This window comes from Choloepus didactylus, chromosome 12 (assembly GCF_015220235.1).
Source record: "Choloepus didactylus isolate mChoDid1 chromosome 12, mChoDid1.pri, whole genome shotgun sequence".
NCBI lineage: Eukaryota > Metazoa > Chordata > Mammalia > Pilosa > Megalonychidae > Choloepus > Choloepus didactylus.
In genome coordinates this window covers 79,865,511-79,893,362 of record NC_051318.1, presented here as the reverse complement: position 1 = coordinate 79,893,362, position 27,852 = coordinate 79,865,511, and the positions used below count along the sequence as shown (strand labels likewise).

Sequence of the window (27,852 nt, the reverse complement as noted above, 5' to 3'; positions counted from 1 at the left end):
ATTCAAACTTGGTTTCCAATTTTAAAGAAAGAATACAAAACTGAAACATCAAGGTTATGCTCTGAGTATTATCAAATTATCTTCTCTCACAGAGATCCTCTTAGAACAATAATTTGTAAGTAAAATATGTAAGTAAATAATAAATTATAGAAGAAATATAGTTGCATTAGAATTTTCTATTTTACATTTATTTGTGGTTTTTTTAAGGTGGAGGAAAAGTGAAGAAATATTAGTCATTGGTACCATGCCATAAAAAATTCCATTCCAATCAAAAGTTAAGTTCTTGTCCAAAAATATCATTTATATCATATATGGACATATCCTAGCTGAAAAACTATAAATCTTTATTGGATGGATAATACCTAAAATAGGGTTATAACATAATTTTCCATTTATCAAGAGAAACCCTATGCCCAAAGACCTCAAGGTGAACAACTAACCTGAATCTGGCTAATGGGGTTGTTGTAACCAAAAACTGTATTATGAAGATTGCAGGTAAAATTAATAATTTATAGAAGTTAATTTATCAGGCAATGATTCTCACATATTGGCAAAAATTCAAAACTACAGTATGTTCTGTTTATTAAGAATCCTTAAATAAATAATATAATTAACTAAATCATTTAGTATATACCTTTAATGACGAAAATCAAAAATCATGTTCATGTTGAATACTCCAACTTTCAACACACACATCCCTTTTTTTAATCCCTGACTGAAATGTATCTTTCACATAATCCGAAACCCATATGATGGAAGAAAAACAAGATTCTCTCTAGAGAAGCAAGGTATTCTTTGTTGTTGATGGTATTATTTTTCTAAGTCAACATTCTATGAAAGTCTAGCAAGAATTACCAAACCTCAATCAATATGTTTAACCTCATGCTGTTACCTAAATTTTCCTTTCCTGATCCCTTAAGGCTACGTTTATATGAATTTAAAATGCTGGTTTTAGATTAAGACAACAACAGGGGCCTCAGTTCCTGCTGGTTGAAATATATAGTTATTGTTGTATTTGGTATCTAAGCACTAAAATCTGACCAGCATGCCTCTACTGTCAAAATTTAAGATTGGTTAAAGTAGGGTTGGTGAAACGTACCAGAAGAGACACAGGGAAAAGGAAAATATACTTTAAAAAAAAACAAAAGAACTTAAAATAGAGTCTACCTTTTCAGTACAGATTCACTCAGCTATAACCAGTTCATGTCAAAAAGTCACGTTTAAAAATGCTTTCTCTACATTCCCTTGCCAGTCATTAGCCTTTTTTCAAAAATACCATATAATTTTAAAAGATCTTAAAGAGCATATAAATTATGCTTCTCTATATTCAGAGAAACTAAATCAGTCCCAGTCACCTGTTTTTTAGAAAATGCAAATTATAAACAACTCAAAGAAACCTACAAAAATAACAGACATACCCCCCAAAAAGTTGTTAAAAGCAAATATTAGCTAAACAAAAACAGATAGGTAGTTTTAAAAGGTAGTCTAATAAATAGCAAAAGCAAATAGTCTTTAGAGAGTCCACTCTTAGGTCAACATGTTCATCCTGGACATAGGCAGATGTTTTTATAAGCAAAATTATGGCTGCACTTCATTGTAAAATATGTCAGCTTGAGCAGCTAAATCCAGATTGGAAACAAGTACCAGTAAAGTGCTTAAATAAAAATTGTCTCAAAATCTGTGAATACTTATTATCTGGGTCTGGAAGATACAGTTCAGGCTGCTATTCATCTTCCTTACCCCAAGGTAGAATCATCTGTCTCTCTTTGCACAATCAAATTTCACATTTATCAAGTTAAAATGAGTAAATGATGCTTACAAAGAAATATGTCACCTTCAGTGCAAATAAAGAAAAACCAAAGATTTAAAAATTCCATATACATGCATTAATTCATAATAAAACCTAAACAAACTACATTAGGTAGACAAATACAGAAAGTATATTAGCAGATGTAAAGTTCGGGAATTTTATTTATACTTCCAATTGAATGCTCTGCAAATGATAGAAACAGAAAGGGAACAAGTCAGAGCTTGAGGTAACTGCATATACTCAACACAGATTTAAAGAAATAAACTGCTGGGCTCAAGAGACTATCATTTACTAGAATAGAAATAATGAAAAACAAACTTGGATTATTTTAATATTTATACACACACACTCACACACACACACACACACACACACACACACACCCGAAATACCATTAATTTCTTGTTTCTATGTCCTCCCAAGCATTTTGTTCAAACTGCTAGTATCACAACTTTCATCTGAAATGTTAATTAGCTTTAAATTCCTGAGTATAAGTGTCTTAAGCACAGGAGTATATTTCATCCATCTTTGTATTTCTGATATCTAAATAGCCAAGAACACAGGACTAGCTGAATAATTAACTGAGTGAATGATTGGTAAATTATAAAACTTTGTAATTACCTTTGAGACATAAATTAATCTTTCTGGTGGTCTACTGTAGTATAAGTAAAGAAATATATTATCTACACTATGTATTCAAAAACTTGCCAATAAATTCTAAACACAATGTTAGCTATTAGTTTATATTCAGAGGCACTCCATATGACAATATTGGTTCAATTAGAATGTGATTTTATTGTGTTTCTTCAATGTCCGTTAGCTTAACAAAGCATATTATTTACTAATGCCTTTTAATAAGTGTTTGACATTTTAATGGAGCCACACTGATATACTAATACTATTGATGCAAACTTCAATAAAAGTCAAATCAGAGAGGAATTAAGACAAACTGATCTCTGCAAGTCTCTGGGATCCCCAAAAATGCTCCCCAAAATAAATCCTATATTATATACTGTATTCTTCATTTGGTGCTTCATTAAATGTGAGATCAATTTACTGAGTTTGAAAATAACTTAAGTTAACCGTGATTTTTTTAGAGGAAAGAAATAGTTAAAATGGAAAGAAGTAGTAAATCAAGATGTGACCATTATGGAAAAAAACTTTATTTGGTTCTGGACAAAGTTAAACTTGGATGAATTTTGAGCATTTACGGGGTCAGGAGAACAAAAAGAACCAGAAGCAAATGGACTTGGCTAAATCCAGAAAGACATTTTAACTTCCAATTTGTATCAGTTCAACTACCCAATATCATATTTGTCCAATTATTGCCCTAAAGCAAATTTCAAAGTATAATGATTACAATCGGATTAAGTGTGATTTTCCTACTGTTTTATATATGCTTAAACTAAACTACTTATAAAACAGGAGTAAATTCTTGATTTTTAAAAAATAAAATAAAAAGATACTTTTTTAAAACTTTCCTAGGGAAAAAAATGAGGTCCAATCAAATTTTCAAAGATCTGTTCTATGACAGAACTAAATGAAATGCATTCCTCAGAGAATGTTCTTAAGCATTTTTTTTCACAGAAATTAAAGAGATTTTTAAAAAATTAAGAAAAAATTTAATTGCCTCTGTGGCAGCCATGAGAATACAGAATATACCTCTCAATCTTCAACTGCAAAGAGCATAAATTACCAACAGTCCCAACTGCTGCTCTCTGGAACTCATCACAATGTCTGAACTGAAACCACACCTCTCACAGTCTCCTCTCAGATAATGTCTGAGTACAGCAAGAACACTTGAGTAGGCCTGTTCCTGGGACATGTGGACTCTGGCTTGAGAATTCCCCCAGAGCCTTGACAGCTCTCACAGCAGCCTCAGTTGCTTCCATCCAACCTTCCATGCCTCTCTTTCTCCTTTAGCTGGGGTCAGATCTGCATGGTGGTCTAATGGCTGTCCTAGTCTCCCCAGGTTCCCTCAGGGGCACACCCCCTAGTCCTTTGCACATCAAACTTTTCCTTTTCAGAGAACCCAATCTAACACAGCCTTATTTTACAAAACAAGTTTCAGCAAGAATATCAATTTTTACTCATCTGATTCATAAAAGTAACTGAAGCTTCATCAATTCATCAACTTCATCAAATTTACTATTTTTAAAATATGAAACAGAACACTTCCACTTGTTCTTCTTGTTCTCTATATGTGACAGGCCTCTGCACTGGATGTTACCATGAAATACTTGTTAAAACCATGTGCATGCCAGACACCTAGATATGTTTGGAACACACTTTTCCTCTAGTAGCAGTTCCAGAGAAACCAAAGGCCTGCATTACATTGCTGGCTTCTGCTTCCTGGAAAAATATCTACCACAGGTATCCCAAAGGATATACCAACTACCTACCTCCCCTGTCTACTGCTTCATCAAGATTATCACTGTAGCTTTAAAAGCCTAAAGAGAGCAACAGCTATGTATTTCAATAGTGGGTAAGGAAATTATGATACTTGAGTTGTTTTTATCAAGCAATAGTAACAATAATAGTTCAAAAGAAGCACACCAAGAACCCAACTAACAAACAGTACCCCTCTTTAGTATGTTAAATCAAATTTTTTGAAACCTGGAGGCAGTTAAATCATACGACTTAACAAGATTTTAAGTGGTCAAGCTCAGAAACTAAAGATGCCATCAGTTCACATCAAAGAATCAAAGACAACAATAATTTTGCTCCTCTGAAATAAGCTTCTCCATCTCTTTCCCTTGTTCATGTTTGTCTTTCGGGCAGAACTTGTTCTCCTCCTCTCTGGATTGATCAACTTGGGAAAACATGCTTTTCCTTCAGTCACTAACTAATGTAGGACAAAGACTCTTGTACACATGAAACAAAATTAATGAAGGTTGTAGTCAATTCCATTACATCCAAGGTACAATGTAAGTGTGAAAACAGCACTAGGAGCATCAGACTGAATGAAAAGAAGCCAAGAAGGTAAGGAGCTTTAGTGGTGTGCTTTCTAGTGCAAGACAATTCTCTAACGGTCCAATGGTACCTCATGTTTCTACACATCTTGCAAGGAGAGACAATAATAGCCTTTGTTCTGGAAATCTTTGCAGGGGTGTTTGTATAGCAAGCAACCTTGGAAATAGTGGCTCACTCCTGACCAAAGAGCAGGCATGCTTCATGCCCAGTATAACAAAGTCAATGTCTCCCTCCGGAATGAAGGGCAGGCATGCTAACAGCTCACTATAAAAGATTTGGATTTCCTTAGCACAGGGTTCCTCTCCTGCAGCACAACTTGCCACCTCCCACCAAACACTGATCTGTCAGCAACTCTGAATGTTTGCCTCATCTCCATTTCCCCAACTGTAGCTGGGTCCCTCTGTGAGTTGGGTGAATGCCACCCAGCTTATGGCATGAACAAAAAGGACAGGTTGGGAACTCTAAGAACTACCAGTTGCCAGGAGGCTACATTGAAAGCACCGTCAACCTGAAGTTCACCCCCTCCAGTTAAAAAAGGTCCTACCTGGGGGACCCCAACAACAATAAACACTTTCTTTGTAAGATAGCCACATGCACCTTTAGGACTACAAATCTTGTGTGTAAGACAGGCATTTACTTGTGCTCTTCTCAGAAACACTATGACTTGCTTATTAGAGGTGGTAGTAAGAGACGTTCAAGCAGTTAAGAAACACTACCAGTAAATCACGTTGCCCTGAGAAAACATGAAGATCTCTCAAATTGAAGGCCACCTTTCGTTACTCTGAGGGCTGCCCTGGAGGGATACCGGACTCATTACTCTTAAAAACTCTGCAGGTAGTTCTCCCTACTATAAGAGTCACCCAATTAGAAAAGGTAGCAAGAAATTTGTCCCTAACTTTAGCTGAAGTGATCAATGACACTCCATCAGCTCTGGAAGACATTCAAGGTATGGTATGGCATGGCTTCTTCTGTATTACTTTTTTGGCTATATACTACCCACACATTGCTCCCAGGCCCTGCAAGCTTCTGTAAAATACCCAATATTCTTTCCTGCTTAAATTATCTATAGTGGGCTATGCTGCTTGTAGCTGGAAAATCCTGTTGATGCACTTGAGGAGGGAAATGAAAGTGATATGCATTTATGTTAAGTATGGTATTTATTTGTTATTATGACCAGACTTTCAAGAATATCTAAAAATCCTCCTTAAAAGTACTATTCAATGAAAGGACAAATGAAGATTTTTTAAAAATTTTCCCGTCTCCTATTTCCTCCAATTTAAAAGCAAGCAAGTGGTTTCTATTTATTCAGTGACAAAGAAGCTTTATTTTTAATGTGGTGATTTGCTAATATCACCCAGACTAGTACATTTTAATAAATGCAAACTATATAGCTAATGGATAAAATGAGCACTTAGTACAATAGCTGCATGGGAAAATTAATAACTCACTAGGTCTAAAATATACTTTGCAGAAATTCAGAAACACCAAAGGGAAAAGTATTTTTAGATATTACTAAAATGTTCCTTGATAATTTTAAAGGAGAACACATTCCTAACCCCACTCACATACCCTCTGACAAGCCCAGAATAAATGAGCGGGCTCCTTTCTAGAAGCTCCAGAAGCCCATGTAATAGGGACCTTCTACTCAGGTTGCCAATCCTGCCTTATACAGATTGAAACAAACAGCAACAACTCCATTCTTCACTAGCCATTCACAAACGTGTCATTAGAAAGTTCATAATAAATACATTACTTTGAAAGCTCCCTACATCTTCTGATTTTTCTTAAAATTCCATTTATTTATTTTTTTAATGTAACACTAAGATTTGGCTCTTGCATTCCCATCAGAACTAATAATAATCAAATGGCCAGTCTACACAGAGCTTTAAATTTTCTTAATCTTTTTACTTTTATTAAGTGTGAAACAGATTTATTCATAGCTATTATCACATTGGTTTCCAAACTTTGCTCACATTAGCACCTTGTGATCTTTTAAAATTCCCAATGGCCAGATCACAACCTATACAATTAAACCAAAAAGTCTGGAGGTGGGAGTTGGGTATGAACATTTTTTAAAGATGCCTATATTTTACTCCAGTGTGCAGCAAAGTTCAGCAACCACTGTATTAGCAATGATTGTAAGTGCACCAATATAAACTTGTGTCTTCTAAAAAAAAAGTGAAATTAAAAGAATACTACTTATGAAGCTCAGATATTACAATGTTCAAGTCTAAATATGAATTTGGGGGAAGCACTTAAAAAGTTTTGTAAATCTGTATCCAAGTGTAAGCAGGATGGGTTAATCTCATTATTACTCAAATAAACTCTCAACTTTTCAAAGTAATGAAAGCTAAAACAATGAGATGCCATAATTTGCCTAACTGGAAAAAACTCTTAAAAATTATAACAATGAATTAATGAAACTAACACACAATAAACAAGCAGAGGACCAAGAATATTTATATATTTCACAGAGAAACCTGGAAATTTAATTTCTAGGAAAGAAATCTATGGAAATAATCATGGGTGTATACCAAGATGCATCTACAAAATAAATTATGATATACTATAAATTAGAATTCCAGTTATTAAAAATAATGTTATAAAATAATATTAAATGGCACGCAGAGTTTCATAATATAGCGTTTAAAAATAAGCTAGTCACAAAAGTTACAAAACAATATGTAAGACATGCCATTTAAAACTAGATTTATATACATGAAACTTACTTGCAGTTGAACCGAAGTATGCCGAAGACCTTCCACAATAGAAGAAAATCTGTCAATTTTTCTTTCTTCTCCAGACGATGTTAAAGCTTCCAAAACTTCTTCAAGTCTATTGGAAATTTTGAATCCATTAATTGAATTGGAAAACAGCAAATAACACAAATGCCATAATACACCTGCTTGATCCTACTAACAGAGTAACCACTCCAAGGCAACCAATAACATGTTAGAAGCAGCTTATTAACTACATAGTATATACTGAGCACTCTTAAAAGCACATTACACATTTTAATTCACTTAATCATCAGGCATTTATTTATATAGCGCTTAGTACACATCAGGCTATTTCAACCACTCTACAAATACTAACTCATTCTAATGTACATGACAATTCTATGAGGTAGATACTATTATTATCCCATGTTCTAGATTAGGAAATTGAGGCAGAAAAAGGTTAAGCAACTTGTCCAAGATCCCATTTCTATTAAATGGTAGCGCAAGTATTTGAAACCAGATAGTCTGCGTAGCGAACCTTAGAGAAATGCTCTAAACCACTAAACTTCACTGCCCTCAAGTTCAAATAAATAAAGTCGAGATTCCTAGAAAATATAGTCAAATATAAAACGTTATAATTATGCAAGAATATGGACTATGACTCCCAGGGAGTAATCTAGACCTGGCATCATGGGATGGAGAACATCTTCTTGACCAAAAGGGGGATGTGAAAGAAATGAAATAAGCTTCAGTGGCAGAGAGATTCCAAAAGGAGCTGAGAGGTCACTCTGGTGGGCACTCTTATGCACAATATACACAACCCTTTTTAGGTTCTAATGAATTGGAATAGCTAGCAGTACATACCTGAAACTGTCAAACTACAACCCAGAATCCTTGAATCTTGAAGACAATTATATAAAAATGTAGCTTATGAGGGGTGACAATGTGATTGGGAAAGCCATATGCACCACACTCCCCTTTGTCTGGTGTATGGATGGATGAGTAGAAAAATGGGAGCAAAAAAAAAAAAAAGAAAAAAAAAAAGGCACCTGATGTTCTTTTTACTTTAATTGTTCTTTTTCACTTTAATTTTTATTATTATTTTTGTGTGTGTGGTAATGAAAATGTTCAAAATTTAATTTTGGTGATGAACGCACAACTATATAATGGTACAGTGAACAGTTGAATGTATGCTTTGTATGACTGCATGGTATGTGAATACATCTCAATAAAATTGAATTAAAAATACTAATTATGCAAGAACTCTTTTCTTCCTCTTTAAAAGAACAGATGTGAACTATTCTCACAATTCTTGATATAAAGTGAATATTTCTATGAATTTTGTTAAGACGGTATATGTTCTTTATATTTTCAGGCTTCACTAAGTGTTAAAATGTATTATCCTATAAATGTTTTTGAAAAAGTACATTTTCTTTAGGGGACCATTTTTTCAACTACCTCCTAACATTTAAACTCTTATTTACAAAATACTATAGTACAGCATGGAAAGTCCTAGCACACTGCAGAAGCTCACATAATCTGTGGGCCTGGGAATGGAGTACTAAAAGTTATTTACATCATAAAAGACACCTAATCTGAAGTCAAGAAGAAAATAAAAATAATATGGAGGAGGAGGAAGAGAAAAAGGAGCAAAAAGAGAAAGAGAATAAAGAAAGACAAGGGAAAGGAGAGAAGGAAGAAGAGGGGAAAGGATGACAGAAGGGGGGGGAGAAGCAGGAAAGAAACTGAGGGAAGAGGGAGGAAAGGGGAAAAAAAGAGGAAGAGGGAGAAGCATGGGAAGTATCTCATGTAGGCATTAAGATTATATTCACTCTTAGGTTTCTACACCAAAATTAATATGGCCTTTTTTAAACGGAAAAAGTACTGAAGCCGTAGCCCTGGCTTTGCATGCTTGGGACTGTGGCTGGGAAGAGCTGAGACTCTTTCATAGACATGTACTCTCAGATTACATGAGGGCAGGGGGCCCACCTGAATGTTGCCCATAACTCTCCAACTAGGGTCATCGAACCAAGCAGTTCAACTCTTATCAGCTGAGACAGAATCACCCACAGCAAGGCTGATTTTCAAATGTATGTATGAGTTCCATTTTATGAGTTTCTACCTACCCTTCTATGAGTAGGATACCAGTGTTAATTCCTTTGGTTGTTCTGTTTTTATATTTTTATCTTTTTTTTAAGGCCATTTAAATAATTTCCAAATGTTTTCTTGTAATTAGAACCCCAATCTCCTTTAAAAAGAAAACAGGTTTATCTTTATAATTATCTTGCAATATTTTTATAATAGCTATTTAGTTACAGTCCTTACAAATGTGGTAATGTCTTTAAAGTTTAAAGTTTTAGTATGTACTTAATGGTCAAGGACTGTGTACCCTCAACAGGTAAAGTACTTCCAAAATCTGTCTGATATATAGATTTTCAAATATTATGAATTTGGTTTCACATGTGGACATACCTGACCTACAGTTTGAATTAATTCTACCAGAAAAACAAAATCATATTTAAAAAATAGCACCTATTTGTATACTTTTCAAAATATTCACTTAGAATTTTGATTTAGGGTTTGAGATCAAATAACATGAAGAAATCAGTTTTTTATAGAAAAACAATTTAGGCCGTAACTATTATATCAGTTAAGAGAAATAATTATTACTCAACCATTTCTGTTTGGCTAATAATCTTTTAAGAATCTAATCAGTGAGTAAATATACTTCAACGTTTATTTAAAGTAAATTCTAGTCTATAGTAGGATAACAAAAACATTAAAAGAATCAGACTATTAAATAATTATATAATTAAAGAAATAAACTAAGAACACTTACATGCTTTCCTCACCTACAATGCATACTGCAGAGAGAAGTTTAACCACATCTGTCATCATACTGGGATGCTCGGGATCGATGGCTTTGGCCAACAAAGAAAGACTCCTCTCTTCACTCATAATTCTTTCCAAGCCATACTACAATATTATGGAAATAATAAGAGGTTACATGTTGTTAGGCGGAAAAATAGTGCCCTGAAGGAAATGCAGTTATTCAAAATCATGTACAGGATAACACATTTTTATACTTAGTAAAGCCTGATATAAAGAACAGGTAACACCCTTAAAAATTCCATTAAAGTATCCACTTTACATCAAGAACTATGAGAATCAACCAAATACAGATAATACCCCAAATGATTTTACATCAGTATGACTGATAGTTGTCAAGACAGTTAGGTGGCCAACTAGAGGAAGAGAGAAACAGTGAGGAATATTGGATTTCCCAGTGGGAAAAAAAAAAATTCACTGGAGCCATGAAGATCTTCTTCCAGGAAGGGAAAATGGTTAGAGATTTACTACCGCAAGTAAATGCCCAAATCAGCACGGTCCAAGAGAAATACAATGCATACCACAGACGTAATTTTTAATTTTCAAGCAACAGGTAAATTTTAATAAAAATAGCCCAAAATACCCAAATATCACTTCAAACAAGTTATCAATACAAAATATTTATTGATCAGATATTTTACATTTTTTTTTCTTCCTGAGTATTCAAAACCCAGGGTATATTTCACATTTACAGACATCTGAATCCTAACTAGCCACATTTCAAGTGCTCAACACCCCCCATGTGGCTACGGTGCACAACAGAGGCCAGGTATTAACTTAGTTCACAGTGGGTAACAGATAAAGGATGATTAGGGCGGATACTACATGGAAACTATCATAATAAGCATATGTGTTCTAATCAGAATTATATTTTATTATCAGGAAAACATATGGTTGTAAACTTATTATATAAATGGGATGATGTTGGATCAAGTTTACTTGCTACTGTCAGTATGTCACCTTTGATGGGAAGATAAGGATTTATGTTAATGACATGGTATTTCTGATTTAAGGGTATACACATCTCCTAGGGTCCATTTACAACCTGTGGAAGATAAGTATCAAATAACACTGAATGAATACAAGGACTAAAACGATAAGATTTATCTACCGTGCATTCCAGAGGATCCTTCTGAAGAGTAAGAAAGTAGTTGATCTGGTACAAGTTACTACTAAGCATTAAAAAGGACATTAATCTCAAACACAGATGTATGAACTCTGGCTTAGACACAAAATTAGTACTAGATATAAATATCAAAGTTGAATCTATAGCAAGCCTAGACCAAAATGCTTTGAGTGTTCTTAAATCCTTTTTATAACTTACCTATTTTGCATACAGCATTTCTGCAAAGAAGCCTTCACACTGTGCTGAAATACTGCATTTGCTTTAAACCACTATCTAAGGAACACAGAGGTACTACAGAGGAAATACAAGGAGAAGAGCCAAGTGCCCCAAGAAATGATTTTTGAGAAAATTTTCTATCTTGCTGGTGACAAGGGAAAGTTTACAAAGAGACAGCTAAACTAGACAGGAAATGCTCACTTTTGTGATGCCCTGAGACATTTCATAACTGGAAACAAAGAATAAGAAAGCAGGCATAGGGCCAGACTAGCCTCGATAACCATTCCAAGGAATTGTCAACAGCTTATAAAGTACCACTGAGATCCAATTAGAAAAGCCAAATCAGTCAATGATTACCAAGTACCGAGGGGCTGGCTCTATCCTAATAAACCTGAGTATTGAGCAAAGCCGCCTCAAGCATTTCCACTTCATTTACTACCCATGTGCTGTCCCTAGCCAACACCTGCCCTTCTGGGAATCAGAAACCTGAGGCAACTCCAGCCACTCAAGGCAACTCCTATTCAATCCCTCCCAACTGCTACTACCTAGCTTCTCTGGCAAGCCCTTCAGCCCTAACCATCACATGTGAAGGGTATAGTATGAACATTCTCTGATTTCATGGTTTTGACTCCTATCTAGTGACCCCCAAATGCCCATCATAGCCAGTATTCTCTGATTTTGCTAATGAATAAATGTTTAGTGCACATCTTAAAAGTGGAATTACCCAGAGTACCAGTACTCAGGATCTATAACTGAAGACAGAATTGCTACCCCTTTGTATAAAATTACTCTCCTTCGGTTATTTAAACCAAAGCAAAACAAAACAGAAAACCTTTGACTCATTGTGAGAAATAGCTAACTTACCAGAGCTGGCATTTACGTGCATTAAATGAAGGATATTATAGTTTAGAGAGGTGGTGACAAATTTTGGAAGGTCTAAGCATATATGTCTCCAGAATGTCAAGGATTCACTCTAGATAATAAGATAGCTTGCCTGTTCTAAACAAAGGACCAATGCCAGGTTACATTCGCATTCTACACGAGGCCTATTATTACCTAATAGATGGAACTTCAGGCCATTACATATGACACTTCAGGTAGGGAAAGAGCACGCTAAGTCTCTGTGTAGGATGGCCAGCCTCCGGGTCCACACTACGTTAGTGCCGGTGCTGAGCAATCACCATGGAGAGCTAATCACAGTAGCAGAGCCCAAGTGAGTAAGGGTGTTGCCTGCAGGAGCAGAGCACCCTGTGGGCACACATTTCAAAGCAACAAACAGAAAGATAAGCAGACAATGAAGACTGTGTCTTCATTAACTTCTAATTTAATTAGATTGACGTTTCATCTTTACTGTCTTCTTCCATTCAGAAATACCATTTAGTCCAAGTTATTGTCATAAGAAATTCACTTTCATATGATGTTATCAAGTTTGCTCATTGTATTAATTATATATGATTACTGGGAACAAATAAGGTACCATATTGTTTTTTCTCATTAAGCCCATTTTTCATCATTAAATGAACTCCAAGACTGCACAGTAAGGTTTGACAAATTTCATACTTACTTATTGGTATGATCAAATAAAAAATTTCACATTTTATGAAGTTTAGGGTTCAGATATTATGATACTAACTCTACATACCAGCAACTTAAATTAAATTTTTATTCTTATTAACACAAGTAATATTACCAATGTAAATGGCAATATTTTACAAGTCCACATACACAAGTTACAAGCAACAAAATCCATTATTATAAGGAATAAATTACATTTTATTAGTTAGAAGAAAAATACATATAAAAATTTACTCTCCCACCAATTCAGTCTCAAATCAAATAGGAATATTATCTTTTAAATACTGCCTTACTTTAACCACAATACTCTTTTCAAACTCAAATTATGATCCAATCCACATGCTCCTTTGGCTTGAAAAAAATGTTCTTGGGTTTTCTCTACACTCAGCTTTTTCATCACCACTGAAATTTCAAATCTCTGTATTCTCACTTTAGAAGGGTCCTGCAAAAGCAGTTCCAGGTACTCAGTATGGTAAAACCTCTCACTATCAGCATTTCTGATAACCTCCTTTATTCACTTATTCTTAAAACAGATTCTATAATTGGTTACTTAGTATATCAAAAATCTAGCACTCACCAAAAAAAAAAAAAAAAAAAAAAAAATGCATTCGATATATAAAGAACTTCTGATATCTAAATCAGATATTTTCCTTGAAAATCTTTTTTGATTGGGGGGAGAAAAATACTTTACTGGTTAAAAATAGAAAACTTAGTTCCACAAAATGCATTAAAAATACATAAATAATTAAGATAAAAAGAATTTGAAAAATTTGCTATAATTGGTAAAAATAAACATAAAGTAAATAATTTAAACACCGGTAGTCCTCAAAAAGGCAAAATATTACAAATTACAATTAATCAAAAATATAGATAGATTTGCTATAAAACAAAAATCACCGAATCACCATAGGTAAACTTTCCTTCCTGTTTCTAACACCAACTAAAACACCTATCACTACTGCACACATCATGAGGTAGATGTGCTTAGATGTTGGAGCTAAAGACAATGCATTTATATGGCATGGGATAAAGCTAATTTCCGCAATTAATAGTATGCAACGAGAAAAACACTTCAGATCAACCTAATTTCAGTAAAATGCTTAAAGAACTTCCCCATTCTGAATACATCCTGTTTGAATTCATATTACTTTGGTCTCAATATTACTTGTATAAGTAACGTTTCTCAGATCCATTTCTGTCTACAGTAATTTTATTATAGATTTTAAATTCTTAGCATATAAGAAATCTCTCCAACTTGATTCTTTGAAAATATTACTGCAGACAATATTTTAATAAATCTGATTGTAAAGCTGAATCATGCTGTACTTCCGAAATTTAAGAGAGAGAGGAAGGGAAGAGAAGGAGGGAAAGAGGAAGAAGGGGAAGAAAGAGGGAAGGAGTGGAAAGGGGAAGGGGAGAGAGGCAATCTATACATGAGGAGGCAAGCACCAAAAGAGGTTCCACTCATCCCAAGTTTCTCCTAGTTGGAAGAATGCTGTTTTGATACAAAACAAGAATTCAGTACAATTCAATATTTTTTCCACAGTGTACCAAAAAGCACAGCAAAGCAATACATCACTTTACTTCAACTGAAAATCCTATATTACAAAATTCTAATTCAGATAAAACTGATGATGAATGAATATAATACAGTTATCTATATACATACCTGAGTATTCATCAAAGCCTTTAGACACTGTATAACTTTGTGCTGATTCTTCTTTACAACTTTTTCTTGGCTGTATTGACATGAAACATAGTGGAGTTGGAATTATAATTGAACATGCAAATGTAGTGTAATTGAAAATAATTCTTAGCAAAACTTACATTTTACCATTAATCAATCTTTCCAAAATGTCTAATAATAATCCAAGCCCTTCACGTCCAAAGCTTTCGACCCAACTGGAAGAAAAAGAAAAAATAATAATTATACATTAAGTAAGAAGAGTTTTAAATGTGTCGTTCTTTGGAATATCAGAATAATGTTATATACCAATAAATATTTTACACTTGTTATGTTCATAATCATGAATATAATATAAGACTATCACCACACACAAAATCATTCATGATTTGTAATCTCTGTAGTGAAAGAAGAAGTTGAGGTGGGATAAGCCAGTGGTGTGCTAGAGCTGGCTCATCTCTTCCCTATTCCATGTGCACTGACATCATGTTGGCGGCTTAAAAAGGCCATTCCGGGAGTATTCACACCTCAAAAATCAGCAGGTGCTACTCTTTGATGTCCCCAGAGAACCAGTCCTTAACACTTACCAGCATACCATTGGATAACACTCACTCTAGGCTGCTCCAAAGAGCATAAATTGGGCAATGGAATAAAGATCTAAGGAGGGAAGACTCAGTGCCAAATAAAGAAAAAAGACAACTAATGAAAATTAATCAAAATATTAAAAAGGAATGCTTTAAAAGACAACTATCCAAACCACCAAAATGAATTCCCATAAATGTTAAGAAGTTCCTAAGTTTCAAAATTTTGGTTGTTTTTGAAAAAGCTCCATCATTGTTTTCTTTATGAATATTCAAAAGAGGAGTCTTAATTCTCTCCTGACCACAGCATAGCCACTAAGTCAACCATAGTATTGTATGCATTGTAGAAAACCACTGCCACTAAACAATGGCTCACCTTGATTATAGGAAAACTACGTTGGTAGAAATTAATAACTTTTCTCAGTGGTGATTTGAAAATTTAGAACTATAAATAAAGTAATGCTAACAATCTGTCCCCAAAAAAGTGGGGGGGGGGGGGGATAAGATGTGTGTGTGTGTATGTTTGTTTGCATGTGTATGAATAGCCTTTGAAAGATAAAGATGTTAAAAACAAAATTTCAATAAATAATCAATAACAGGATATTAGAAAGAATAAAAACAATTTTAAGTCACATACCAGAAGCAAATGCCATTTTCTTACTGAAGAAACAATATTAACATTGCCAGTGAAAACAAGGAAAAGTAAGAACTAAATACAACCAACACATAAGAAAAATTATAAAAAAAAAAGAAATCCATCACCCATCTTCCTTATTTGCATATTTCTGTCAACACAACTTGACCACCTATAAATGTTCAGAATTTCTGATTTTACAACAGAAAAAAAAATAGAAGAAAGATATTTGTCACTTATATTAGCAGTCTGATGTTTGCTATTTTACTGATCTTTTCTCTGTCTAGTGAAAGCCATGGAATAACTAATCCAAGAATGCACTTAAACGGGAAAGCTACACTTCCTTGAAAGAGAAGTCTGAAGATTGCTATTATAGTTCAGGTGAGGAAAAAAGTTAAAAAGAATTTGGTGTTTTCAAACCAGATGCTACTTCAAAAGTGAAGCATTTACTCTCCACTATCAGCAACAGACAGATTACCTGTAGGCATTTCAAATCTTGCTTTCATGTTTCATGAAAACACCTACAGCATCCCACTTAACTGTTGGCCTTGTTGGCATCCTATTTTATATCTATTCTTATTTCACATGCAGCAGGAAGCTTGAAATCCAAACACTTAAGGAGTAATTTCAGAGTTTTACTTGGGCTGGTAATGAGCTACATGGAGGAAGTCTCTGTTCACTTGGCCTTCCTGTATTAGGGCTTCACAGCGGGTCTTCAATATTTTGTTTGAAGTGAATCTTCAGTAATCCCTATATTCAAAAGTAGATTCATAAAGATATTCTAAAGCCAATATAAGTGCTTTCAGATTATTCATTGTGAAGATTAAAAAATTCACTTTTCATAAAACTGCCTTATACCAAAATATGCCAAGTATAATTTTAACTTATGTTAATATAACAAAAAGACTTTGTTGTACCTAATATGCTTATGTTGTAGCCCACAATAAAATTCAGGAAGCACATCAATTTGAGTAGAGCAGTAAGCTTTCTGATCTGAATAATTAATAATGGAACATAGTTATTTTTTAAATATATCACCCCTAACATAACAACTATCACTAAATAGTGGGGCCCACAGAGGTCTCAAAGCAACTTCCTGGACGCACTGGATAATTCTGTTCTATATTGTAGAATTGGAATTATTAAAACTAAACTTATACCCATTCATGTATATTACATGTAAACTAATTCTCTATAAAAGAAGCTTATTAAAGTTGAAATGTAACAAGGCATTATACCAAACTATCTCAGATTACAAACCCTTAACACTTTGTGGGAACTAATTTCTCAGTAACAATAAAATCAGAGAGTGTGGCAGCAGCCATCTGAATGCCAGATTACATTTTTAATGTAATTTTATTGAAATATATTCACATACCATACAATACAACCCAGAGTAATCTGGGTAGAGAATAAAAAGTATTCACAATGCCCCCTGGAAGGACTGTGGAAAAATGTGGAAATATTAAATATTCCCCAGTGGGGGAATTTCTAATATTCTCACAAGCATTGGGGACTGCCAGCTTGGTGGACCAAGCCCTTGATCTTGGGGCTTGCCCTTACAAACCTTGATATTACAAAAGAAAGGCCAGATTACATTTTATACTACATAAAACACATCAAAAACAAGAAAAGTAGGATGGGGTACAGGGAGAAGACTAAGACTTCTGATACCAAAAAAAAAAAAATACTATTTTTCAACATAACAAAGCTGACAAAAATGCCAACTGAAAAGGTAATATTAAAACAAATTAAACATGCATACAAAGCCTCAGTGTTTCCATAAAAATTTTCTAAACTAATGTACTGTCATGTAAAAAGTTGTCATTCACAAACCTCCTCTCAAGAGTTTTAGCCCCACCTCTATTATTTTCAGCTATATTATTTTTAAGGATAGGGGCAAATATCACTTGTTATCTCTTCTGTAAAAGATGTTAAAGATAAAAAAGTGATATTGAGTAGATAGGTCTGTAATCCTGACAGAAGTTTATTGAAATCCATAGCTTTCTACAAAGTGTAAAATTTCTCATCATTAGTGTAAGAAGCAACCTGGAAAAAAAATTATCAACTGATCTATAAATGATCAATCTTCAGGAAACAAAATTTGCACTATTTGTTCTGTACCTGTCAGGATAGTACCATCAGGCATTGTTTGGCTTAACTATAAACTGCATTCATGGATGAATAAGCACGGTACAAATGTTTCTTCTTCATGAATAGAAATGACATAGAGAGCAGTATAACATTTGTATTGGAAAAAAAATGCTTTAAAACAGCACAAACTAGTGTGTTAAATACAAATTTAACATAAAAATCTACCTCTTATAATTCTATAATAGGAAAAATCAAATTCTTCTCTTTTTAATTGCCTCAAGAAAAACTTCTAAGTAGATTAACACTTAGCACTTCCTGATAGGGGTCTCAATGTAGGAGCAAAGAAGAGGTGAAGAAGTAATAGAAAGAAAAGAGTGAGGGAGAGGCAGAACAGGTCTCTTGGATTAAATGTTCAAACCATTTTTACTGTTCAAAGCAGCTTAGTCTTTGAAATTCAAATATTGCTTCCAGAGAAAGAAAATGATATCAAAAGTGTGCAAAGTGGTTTCCAGCATATCGTTGGCCTTAGGAAGCAAGTACCATTGCCTCATTGAGCACTAGAGGCAATATTCAAGTCTCAGATGTACTCTGTGGCCAAAAGGAACAAAGTACTCTCAAGTATTCATCTCATAGATTGACCTTCCCCTACTTTCTTGTTTAGATTGACCCTCCCCTACTTTCTTATCCTGTTTAAAGTTATTACACTTCTTCCCAAATGTGCTCTTCTTAGGAAGGAAAAGACAAATGCATCACTGATTGTCAAAGCTAGAATAAATCAACCAGATCATAAGAGCAACCTCACCCAATCACACACGCCTTGAGGATAGGGACCATTTCTCATTTGTCTTTGAATCTCTAGCACATGAACAGACTAAACACTCAATAAATAGTTCTATAATGAAACTGAATCCCTCTCCATTTTTATATATAAGGAAAGGGACAAGCAGGGAGGTTAAAGTCACTCAGAAATAGTATCTTGGTCTACTGATGCCCAGGCCTGTGCCCTTACTTTATATATGTAGAAAAAGGCACAGAAAGATGATGCATTCTGTGCAGCATTACAGAGCCTGTCTCAAACCTCATGCCAGAAATATCAATTATGATTTCAGAGCTATTATTTATTCATACTAAGCCAGGGACAATGTACCTGGAGTCCATGTCCTGTATCACACTTCAGGACTTGACTGACTGCTGCTCAAAGGGTGATGTTTTAACAACCCAAGTGTTCATTAATGAAGTCAGCTAGCCTCTATTAAGAGCTGTTTATGTGCTTGATATTGCACAAAGCATGAAAGAAAGATACAAAACTGAATAGAATACATATTCTGCCCTTGAAAGACTAGGTTTGCAACAAATTTTGGAAAAAATTATTTCCATAATGTAATAAATGCTAAAATAATGGTGCTAGGTGAACACAGGGTGCAGCATCTACTCCTCCTGGGAACATCAAAGCAGCTTATGCCTGAGCTTAGTCTAGTCATAGAGAAGAAGAGAGGTTTCTAAGCAGGATGGAATACATGCAAAGTCATTAAACATCAAAGACATAGCCTGTGCTAAGTACCACTGGTACCTAGCTGTATGGAAGAGAAAACAAAACAGGTGGAGACAGGGCTTGATCTTGAAAGGTCTTACATATAGTGTCATGGGCAATGGGAAGCTACTGAAGGATTAGGCATGTATGGCAGGCAGTGTAATGCCCCCTCCCCACCATCCAAAGATGTCCATGTCCTAACCCCAGGACATGTGAATATGCGACACTACATAGAAAAAGGGGAATTACAAAGTGAATCAAGGTTGCAGTTGGAATTAAGTTTGCTAATTAGATGACCTTAAAATAGAGATTGTCCAAGTAGGCCCAGTCTAACTACATGAGTCATAAAAGCTTAAACCCTTTCCCAGCTAGGTTAGAGAGTTGAGATGGAAGAAGGGAGATTCAAAGCATGAGAAGTACTCAACTTGCAGTTAGTGGCTTAGAAGGTGGAGGAAAGGGAAGGAGGAAAGCCAAAGAATATGTGTGGACTCTAAAAAGCTGGGAATGGCCCCAACGGAAAGCCAGCAAGGAAAGGAAAGCCTCAGTCCCAAAACAGCAAGGAATTGAATTCTGCCAATAATCCGAATGAGAAAGCAAATGTGGAATCTCCTAATTCATGAAAATGGGTTCTCTCTCCATTTCTTTGGATCTTTGATTTCCTCTCATGAGCATTTTATAGTTTTCAGCATAAAAGTCTCATACATAATTTGCTGGATTTACACTTAGTATTTCATTTTTTGAACTGTAAATGGTACTGTACTTTTAATTTTGATGTCCTCATGTTCCTTGCTAGTATACAGAAATGCCAATGATTTGTGCATGTTTATCCTGAATCCTGTGACCTTGCTGAATTCACTGATTAGTTCTAGGAGCTTCTGTACATTCCTTGGGATTTTCTATGTAAAGAATCATGTCCTCTGCAAATAGGGACAGTTTTATTTCCTTTTTTCCTATTGAAGTGCTTCTTGTTTCCTTTTCTTGCCTCATTGTACTGGTTAGAACTTCCAGCACTCTGTTGAAAAAACAGTGGAGAAAGCAAGCATATACTTTGTTCTCAAACTTAGGGGGAAAACATTCAGTCTTTCATCAAGTATAATGTTAATTGTAGGTTCTTGTAGATGCACTTTATCAAGTTAAGAAAGTTCTATATCCATATTTTTCTGAGACTTTTAATCATGAATTTGGGTTCACTGTTGTCAAATGCTATTTCTGCATTCAACTGATTTAATTATGTAGTTTTACTTCTTTAGCCTGTTAAAATAGAGCATTACATAAAGATTTGTGTGTCTATATTCATGAGGATATGGGTCTACAGTTTGTTGTTGTTTGTTTTTTGTACTGTCTTTTGTATGGTTTTGGTAATGGGGTAATACTAGCTTCATAAAATGAATTGGGAAGTGTTCCCTACTCTTCTGTTTTCTGAAAGAGACTATGTAGAATCGGAGTTAATTCTTTAAATGTTTTGTAGAATTCTATAGTGAAAACATTTGGGCCTGTAGCTCTTTTTGAAGAGATCTTTTTAGGAATTCAATTTCCTTAATAAAGCAATTCAAACTACAGACTTCACACTGGGTTTGTAGTTTGTGCTTTACAGGAATTGGTCAGTTTCCTCGTATAAAGTTGTCCTAGTATTTCCTTATTATCCTTTTGATATCTAAGGATATGCAGGGATATCCCATTTCACTCCTGATATTGGCAAATTGTGTCTTCTCTCTTTTATCTTTATCAATATGATTAAAGGTTTGGCAATTTTATTAATCTTCTCAAAGAATCAGCTCTTTGTTTCATTCATTTTTTCTACGGTTTCTCTGTTCAATCTCATTGATTTCTGCTTTTAGCTTTATTATTTTTTTCTTTCTGCTTCCTTTTGAATTTATTTTGTTCTTTTAGTAGATTCTTGAGATGGGAGCTTAGATTACTGATTGGAGACTTCTTTTCTTTTTTAATGTATGCATTTAGTGCTATACATTTCCCTATCAGCACTGCTTTAGATGTGTCCCAAATTTTTGAAATTCTATATTTTCATTTTCATTAAGTTCAATGTTTATTTTTTGTTATTTCCCTTGAGATATCTTCTTTGACCCCCAGATTTTTTTGAAATGTGTTGCTTAGTTGTCAAATGTTTGGTGATCTTCCTGTTATCTTTCTGTTAGTGATTTCTAGTCTGAGCCCTTTTTGGTCAGTGATTTAGTTTGCTAAAGTTGATGAAATGCAATATTACCAGAAATGGGTTGGTTTTTACAATGGGGATTTAATAACTTACAAGCTTACAGTTATTAGGTCATGAAAATGTCAAACTCAAGGCATCAACATGCAGTGCTTTCTCACTGAAGGCCAGCTACCAGCAAGCTTGGGCTCCTCTGCCAGATAGCAAGGCACATGGTAACATCTGCCGGTCCTTCTCCCCCACGTATCATTGCTTTGAGTTTCTGCCTTCATGGCTTTCTCTCTCAGCTTCTCTGGGGCTCTTTTCTGTGTTTTATCCTCTTACAAAGGACTCCAGTCAAATGATTAAGACCTACCTTAAATGAGGTAGGTCATATCTTAATTGAAATAACCTAGTCAAAAGTTCTACACCCACAGGAATAGATTATAAGAATAATCTTTTGGGGGATACATACAGTTTCAAACCATCACAGAGAAAACACATTCTGCATGGTTTCAATTCTTTTAAATTTTTGAGGTTTGATTTTTGGCCAATGATGTGGCCAGCTTGATATATGTTCCATGGGCACCTGAAAATAGGTATTCTATTATTGGGTAGAGAGTACTATAAATATGATTAGATTCTACTGTTTGTGTCGCTGAGTTATTCATGCTAATTTTTTTTTAGTTATTCTCATTGATTTTGTGTTCTATCAATTGTTGAAGGAACTGAATCTCCAACCTTACTTGTATATTTGTCTAATTCCTTTCAGCACTATTATTTCTAGTTTCAAATGTTTCATACATTTGTATGGTGCATTCACATCTGTTGTTTGGTGCATACACATATGGGCCTGCTATGTCTTTTGGTGGAGAAACTCTTTATCACTATATAATGTCCCTCTATCTCTAGTAATTTTCTTTTCTCTGAAATCTACATTATCTGTTGTTAATATAGTCACCCTTGGTGTCTACTGATTAATGTTGAATGACATTTTTTTAATCTTTTACTTTCAATCTGCCTATATTGATATATTTGAAATCAGTCTCTTATAGACTGCATAAAGTTGGGCCATATGTTATAATCCACTCTGCCAATTCCCGTCTTTTAATTGGTATATATATTTAGATCATGTACATTTAATGTAATTATTGATATAGTAAGGATTAAGTCGCCCATTTTATTTTCCCGTTTTTTTGTTTGTTCTTTTTCATTTCTTTGTTTACTTTTTCCTGCCTTCCAATGATTTACTTGAACATGTTCCAGAATTCCATTTTGATTTACCTATCATGTTTCTGCATAGATCTCTTTTTATAAATTTTGTAGTGGTTGGTCCAGGAATCACCTTATATATGCCTAACACATCACAGTTTATTGATGTCATCATTTTACCACTTTGAGTGAATTGCAGAAACCCCATATGCTCCCTTTACACTCCTTTACCCTTCTAAATTTATAGAATAATTGTTTTAAGTATGCCCTCTACATGCATTTAGAATCATATCATACATTGTTACAGTTTTTGTTTCCATTGTCAAACATAATTTAGAAAACTAAGGGAAAAGAGTCTATTGATTTCACTAATATTTTTATTCACAGTGTATTTTCTTCCTGATATTCCAAAGTAACTGCTTTTATAATTTCCTTTCTGTTTAGAAAATTTCCATTGGTCAGTCTTTTAGGGGTAGTTTGCTGGTCACAAATTCTCGTTTTTCCTTTATCTGGGTTTACTGTCATTTCTCCTTTCATTCCTGATGGATACTTTCATAGCATGTAGGATTCTGGACAGACAGCCTTTTGCTTTCAACATTTGGAAAATTCTGTGTACTTCCTTCTGGATGCCAGAGTCCCTGATGATATGTCTCCTGTTACTCCTCATTCGTCATATGGGTTGTTTTTCCTCTATAGGTAAACGGTCATTTATCTCTTGCTACTTTCAAGATTTTTCCATCTTTAGCTTTCAGAAGTTTGACTATGATGTGTCTGTGGTGGTTTTAGGCTATTATGTACCCCAGAAAAGGTCATGCTCTTTTGGTCCATTCCTGTAGGTGCAGGTCTATTGTGGTTGGGACATTTTGATTAGGTTATTTCAGTAGAGGCCTACCCCAAGGTGGGTCTTAATACTTCTACTGGAATCCTTTATAAGAGGATAAAAGTCATAGAAAAGCAAGAGATGAAATTAAGAGAAGTTCAGAGCAAAAAGTCCCAGAGAAGCTCCAAGAGGACCAACAGAAGCTCAAAGAGGAAGCCAGTGGAACAGAAGCTGAAAGCAAAGAAATTTGGGAGTGAAGGACAAGCAGACGCCTACACATGTGCCTTCTTCCCAAGTGACAGAGGTGCCCTGGATGCCAGTAGCCTGTCTTCAGAATCCAGTATCATCCTGTTGATGCCTTGAGTTGGACATTTTTACAGCCTAAGAACCATAAATGGTAAGTTAATAAATCCCCATTGTAAAAGCCAACCCATTTCAGGTATATTGCATTCCAGAAGCTTTAACAAACCATAACAATGTGTTAGTGTGAATTTCTTCAGGTTTATCCTATTTGGGGTTCACTCAACTTCTTGAAACTGTAGCTTTATGTCTTTTGCCAAATTTGGGACTTTTCAGCCACTCTTTGTTCAATTACTCTTTTAACCACAACTTCAATCTCCTCTCCTTACAAGATTCTGGTAACAAGAATGTTATATCTCTGGTTGTAGTTCCACAGATCCCTAGACTTTTTTCAGTCCAGTTTCTCTCCATTGTTCAGATTTGCTGATTTGGCCTTCTAATTCATTGAATATTTCTTCTGTACCCTTCATTTTCCTGCTGAGATCATCCATTAACTTTTTTTTTTTTTTGGTTACAGCATTTTTCAATTCTAAAATTTCCACTTCATTGTTTAAAGAAGAAGTTTCTTCTATTTCTTCACAGAGACTTTGTTTTTTCTTTTGTTTCAAAAATGTTTAGTATTGCTTGTTGGAGCATTTTTAAGACTGTGGTTTAAAAATCCTTGTCAGATAATTCTAACATCTGTCATCTTGGTGATAACACCTATTAATTTTGTTTTTTCATTCAGTTTGAGATCTTCCTGTTCTTAGTATGATGTAATTTTATATTTAAACGTAGGAAATTTGGGTCTCATATTATGAGATTATAGATCTTCTTTAAATCTCTTATTTTAGATGACTTCCTGTGATACCGTTCCAGTGGAGGAAAAAGAGATGCTAACTCACTACTGCCAGGCAGAAGTAGAAGTCCAAGTTCCTCACTCAGCCTCCATTCACACTGAGGGAAGGGACATCCTCGTTACTGCTAGGCACGGGTGAGTGTTCTGACTCGCCATTAGGCCTCCACTGATACTCTCCTGGCTGGAAAGAGTAGGACTGCCTTAGTACTGCTCACCACATGGCCTCCACTGACATCACGTGGGGAGAGTATTGTCACCACTGGATGGTGATGAAAATCCTGACTCTCTACCAGGCATCTTCTGACGCCACCCCAGGAAGGAGAGGGAGGGGGTACATCATTATTACCACCTGAGGGTGGAAGTCCAGACTCCCACTCAGCCTTTCATGGCATGGGTAGTGATGAGGCCACATTTGTGTGTGTGTGGTATTTGGCCGGAATAGAGTAGTTATTGTCTAAAAATTTTCTGTCCTTCTGGCTGACCCTTTCCTGGTCCTTTGCCTAGAAAGAAAAGACTTTAGTTTGGACTTTTTATTGTCTGAGCCATTTGGTATTTCCTAGTCAGCAGCTTCTTCAGCTCCAAATCTGTGACATGAGAGACAAAATGAAAACCCAGAAAACTCACCACCATGTTGTTCCTAGGCTCCAAAGGTCACTAGCCTTTCTGCCTTTTTATATTTGCCACATATATTATGTAGTCGTGCATGGGGAAAAGGATGTCTACAAGCCACAACATGAATGGATGCTGTAGACAGCATTTTGAGTGAACTACACCAGAAACCAAGGCAAACACTATAATGCCTCACCAATATGGACTAACTACAATGTGTTAACTCAGAATTGAATCTTAGAACACAGTCTAAGAGAGGAATGATTATTGTAATGGTCCCTAGATTGTAAGCTCTTAGAGTAGTCAATCTATTCCTGAATTGTAATGGCTATCTCCAAACTCTGAGATGCTGATCCCTTAGTGTATAACCTGATTGGTCTCTGGAACAATGGGTATCTCTGTGACACCAGAAACTCAGAGCTAGAGCTCGGCAGATATGAATGTCAGTATTAGCACATACAGCAACTGTTTGAAAAAGAAAAAAAAGTTGAAAAAGAGCCCAGACTTCAATTAGTGATATGAATGAAGCGGATCTGGTTAGACTGGGGCAAACCAGGCCAAAGGGTAAAGGTCGAAACTGACTGTTTTAAAATTTCAACTTCCATGTGAGACCAAGGGAAGAGATGTCTATTTGGTGCAGGATCTATATTTTCTAAACAGTATAACTCTACAGTCGGTTTGTTCAAACACCACAATTACATGGAACTTTGAATAGGAAGTGAGATACGGTAGGTTAGTATAGGTTAGAGCTAAATAGTGACACAGCCCAAAGTAATTTGGGCAGAGAATAAAAATATATTTACACGGCCCCCCTGAGGAGCTGGGGGAAAGTGCAGAAGTGTCGGACTTCCACACCTGGACTGATGCTGATGTTGTCACAAACATTGAGGACTGGTGATTTGATGTGCTGAGCCCTCTATCACGGGACTTGCCCTTTTGAAGCTCATTACTACAAAAGAGAGGCTAAACTTGCATATAATTGTGCCTAAGAGTCTCCTCCTGAGTGCTTCTTTGTTGCTCAGATGTGGCCCTGTCTCTAATTGAGCCACCTCAGCAGGTGAACTCACTGCCCTCCCTCCTACATGGGACCTGACTCCCAGGGGTGTAAATCTCCCTGGCAACGCAGGATATGACTCCCAGGGATGAACCTGGACCTGGCATTATGGGATTGAGAATATCTTCTTGACCAAAATGGGGATGCAAAATGAGATGAAATAGTTTCAGTGCTTGAGAGATTTCAAATGGAGTCGAGAGGTCACTCTGGTGGACATTCTTATGCACTATATAGATAACACCTCTTAGGTTTTAATGTATTGGAATAGCTAGAAGTAAATACCTGAAACTATCAATCTCCAACCCAGTAGTCTGGACTCCTGAAGACAATTGTATAACAATGTAAATTACAAGGGGTAACAGTGTGATTGTGAAAACCTTATGGATCGCACTCCCTTTATCTAGTACATGGATGGATGAGTAGAAAAATGGGGACAAAAACTAAATGAAAAATAGGGTGGGATGGGAGGGGATGATTTGGATGGTCTTTTTTACTTTATTTTTTATTCTGATTCTGATTCTTTCTGATGTAAGGAAAATGTTCAGAAATAGATTGTGGTGATGAATACATAACTATATGGTCATACTGTGAACAGTTGATTGTACACCATGGATGACTGTATGGTATGTGAATATATTTCAATAAAACTGAATTTCTTTAAAAAAAAAAAAGAAAAGAAAGAAACAGAAAAAAAAAAAAGAAGAAGCCAGGTAAGATACTTATTAGGAGTGTAAGATCCTTGAGATAATGGACAACAACAGAGTCTAGACAATAGATGCTGGGGTTAAGCAAATTGGCCAAGAAAGTACTATGAAATGAGTCATTTAAGATCAAGAAAACAGCATGAGGAAAGGCACTAATTTGAATTAGCCAACATCAAACAAATCATAACACTAAATTACATAAATTTTTCTTTAGTCAGATAAAAGTTTAACTCCATTAAAGAATCCCAATACCTTTAATAATGCCAAAGGCATTAGAGAAAAAATTGAAAATATTGATCTTCTCTATGCAAGATTCTAAGATTTTCAAATTATTTT

The 27,852-nt window shown here is 35.1% G+C and overlaps 1 protein-coding gene across 1 annotated transcript in view; it reads right to left on the bottom strand.

The window, feature by feature from the left end:
• Positions 1–27,852, bottom strand: part of DIAPH3 (diaphanous related formin 3) — a 584,600-nt gene that overhangs the window by 369,956 nt on the left and 186,792 nt on the right. Inside the window, exons 6-9 of the mRNA XM_037800254.1 lie at positions 15,137–15,211; positions 14,979–15,048; positions 10,343–10,479; positions 7,513–7,618 (exon numbers count right to left, since the gene is read on the bottom strand). Coding sequence (XP_037656182.1) covers positions 7,513–7,618; positions 10,343–10,479; positions 14,979–15,048; positions 15,137–15,211 — 388 coding nt within the window. The remainder of the gene's footprint in view (positions 1–7,512; positions 7,619–10,342; positions 10,480–14,978; positions 15,049–15,136; positions 15,212–27,852) is intronic.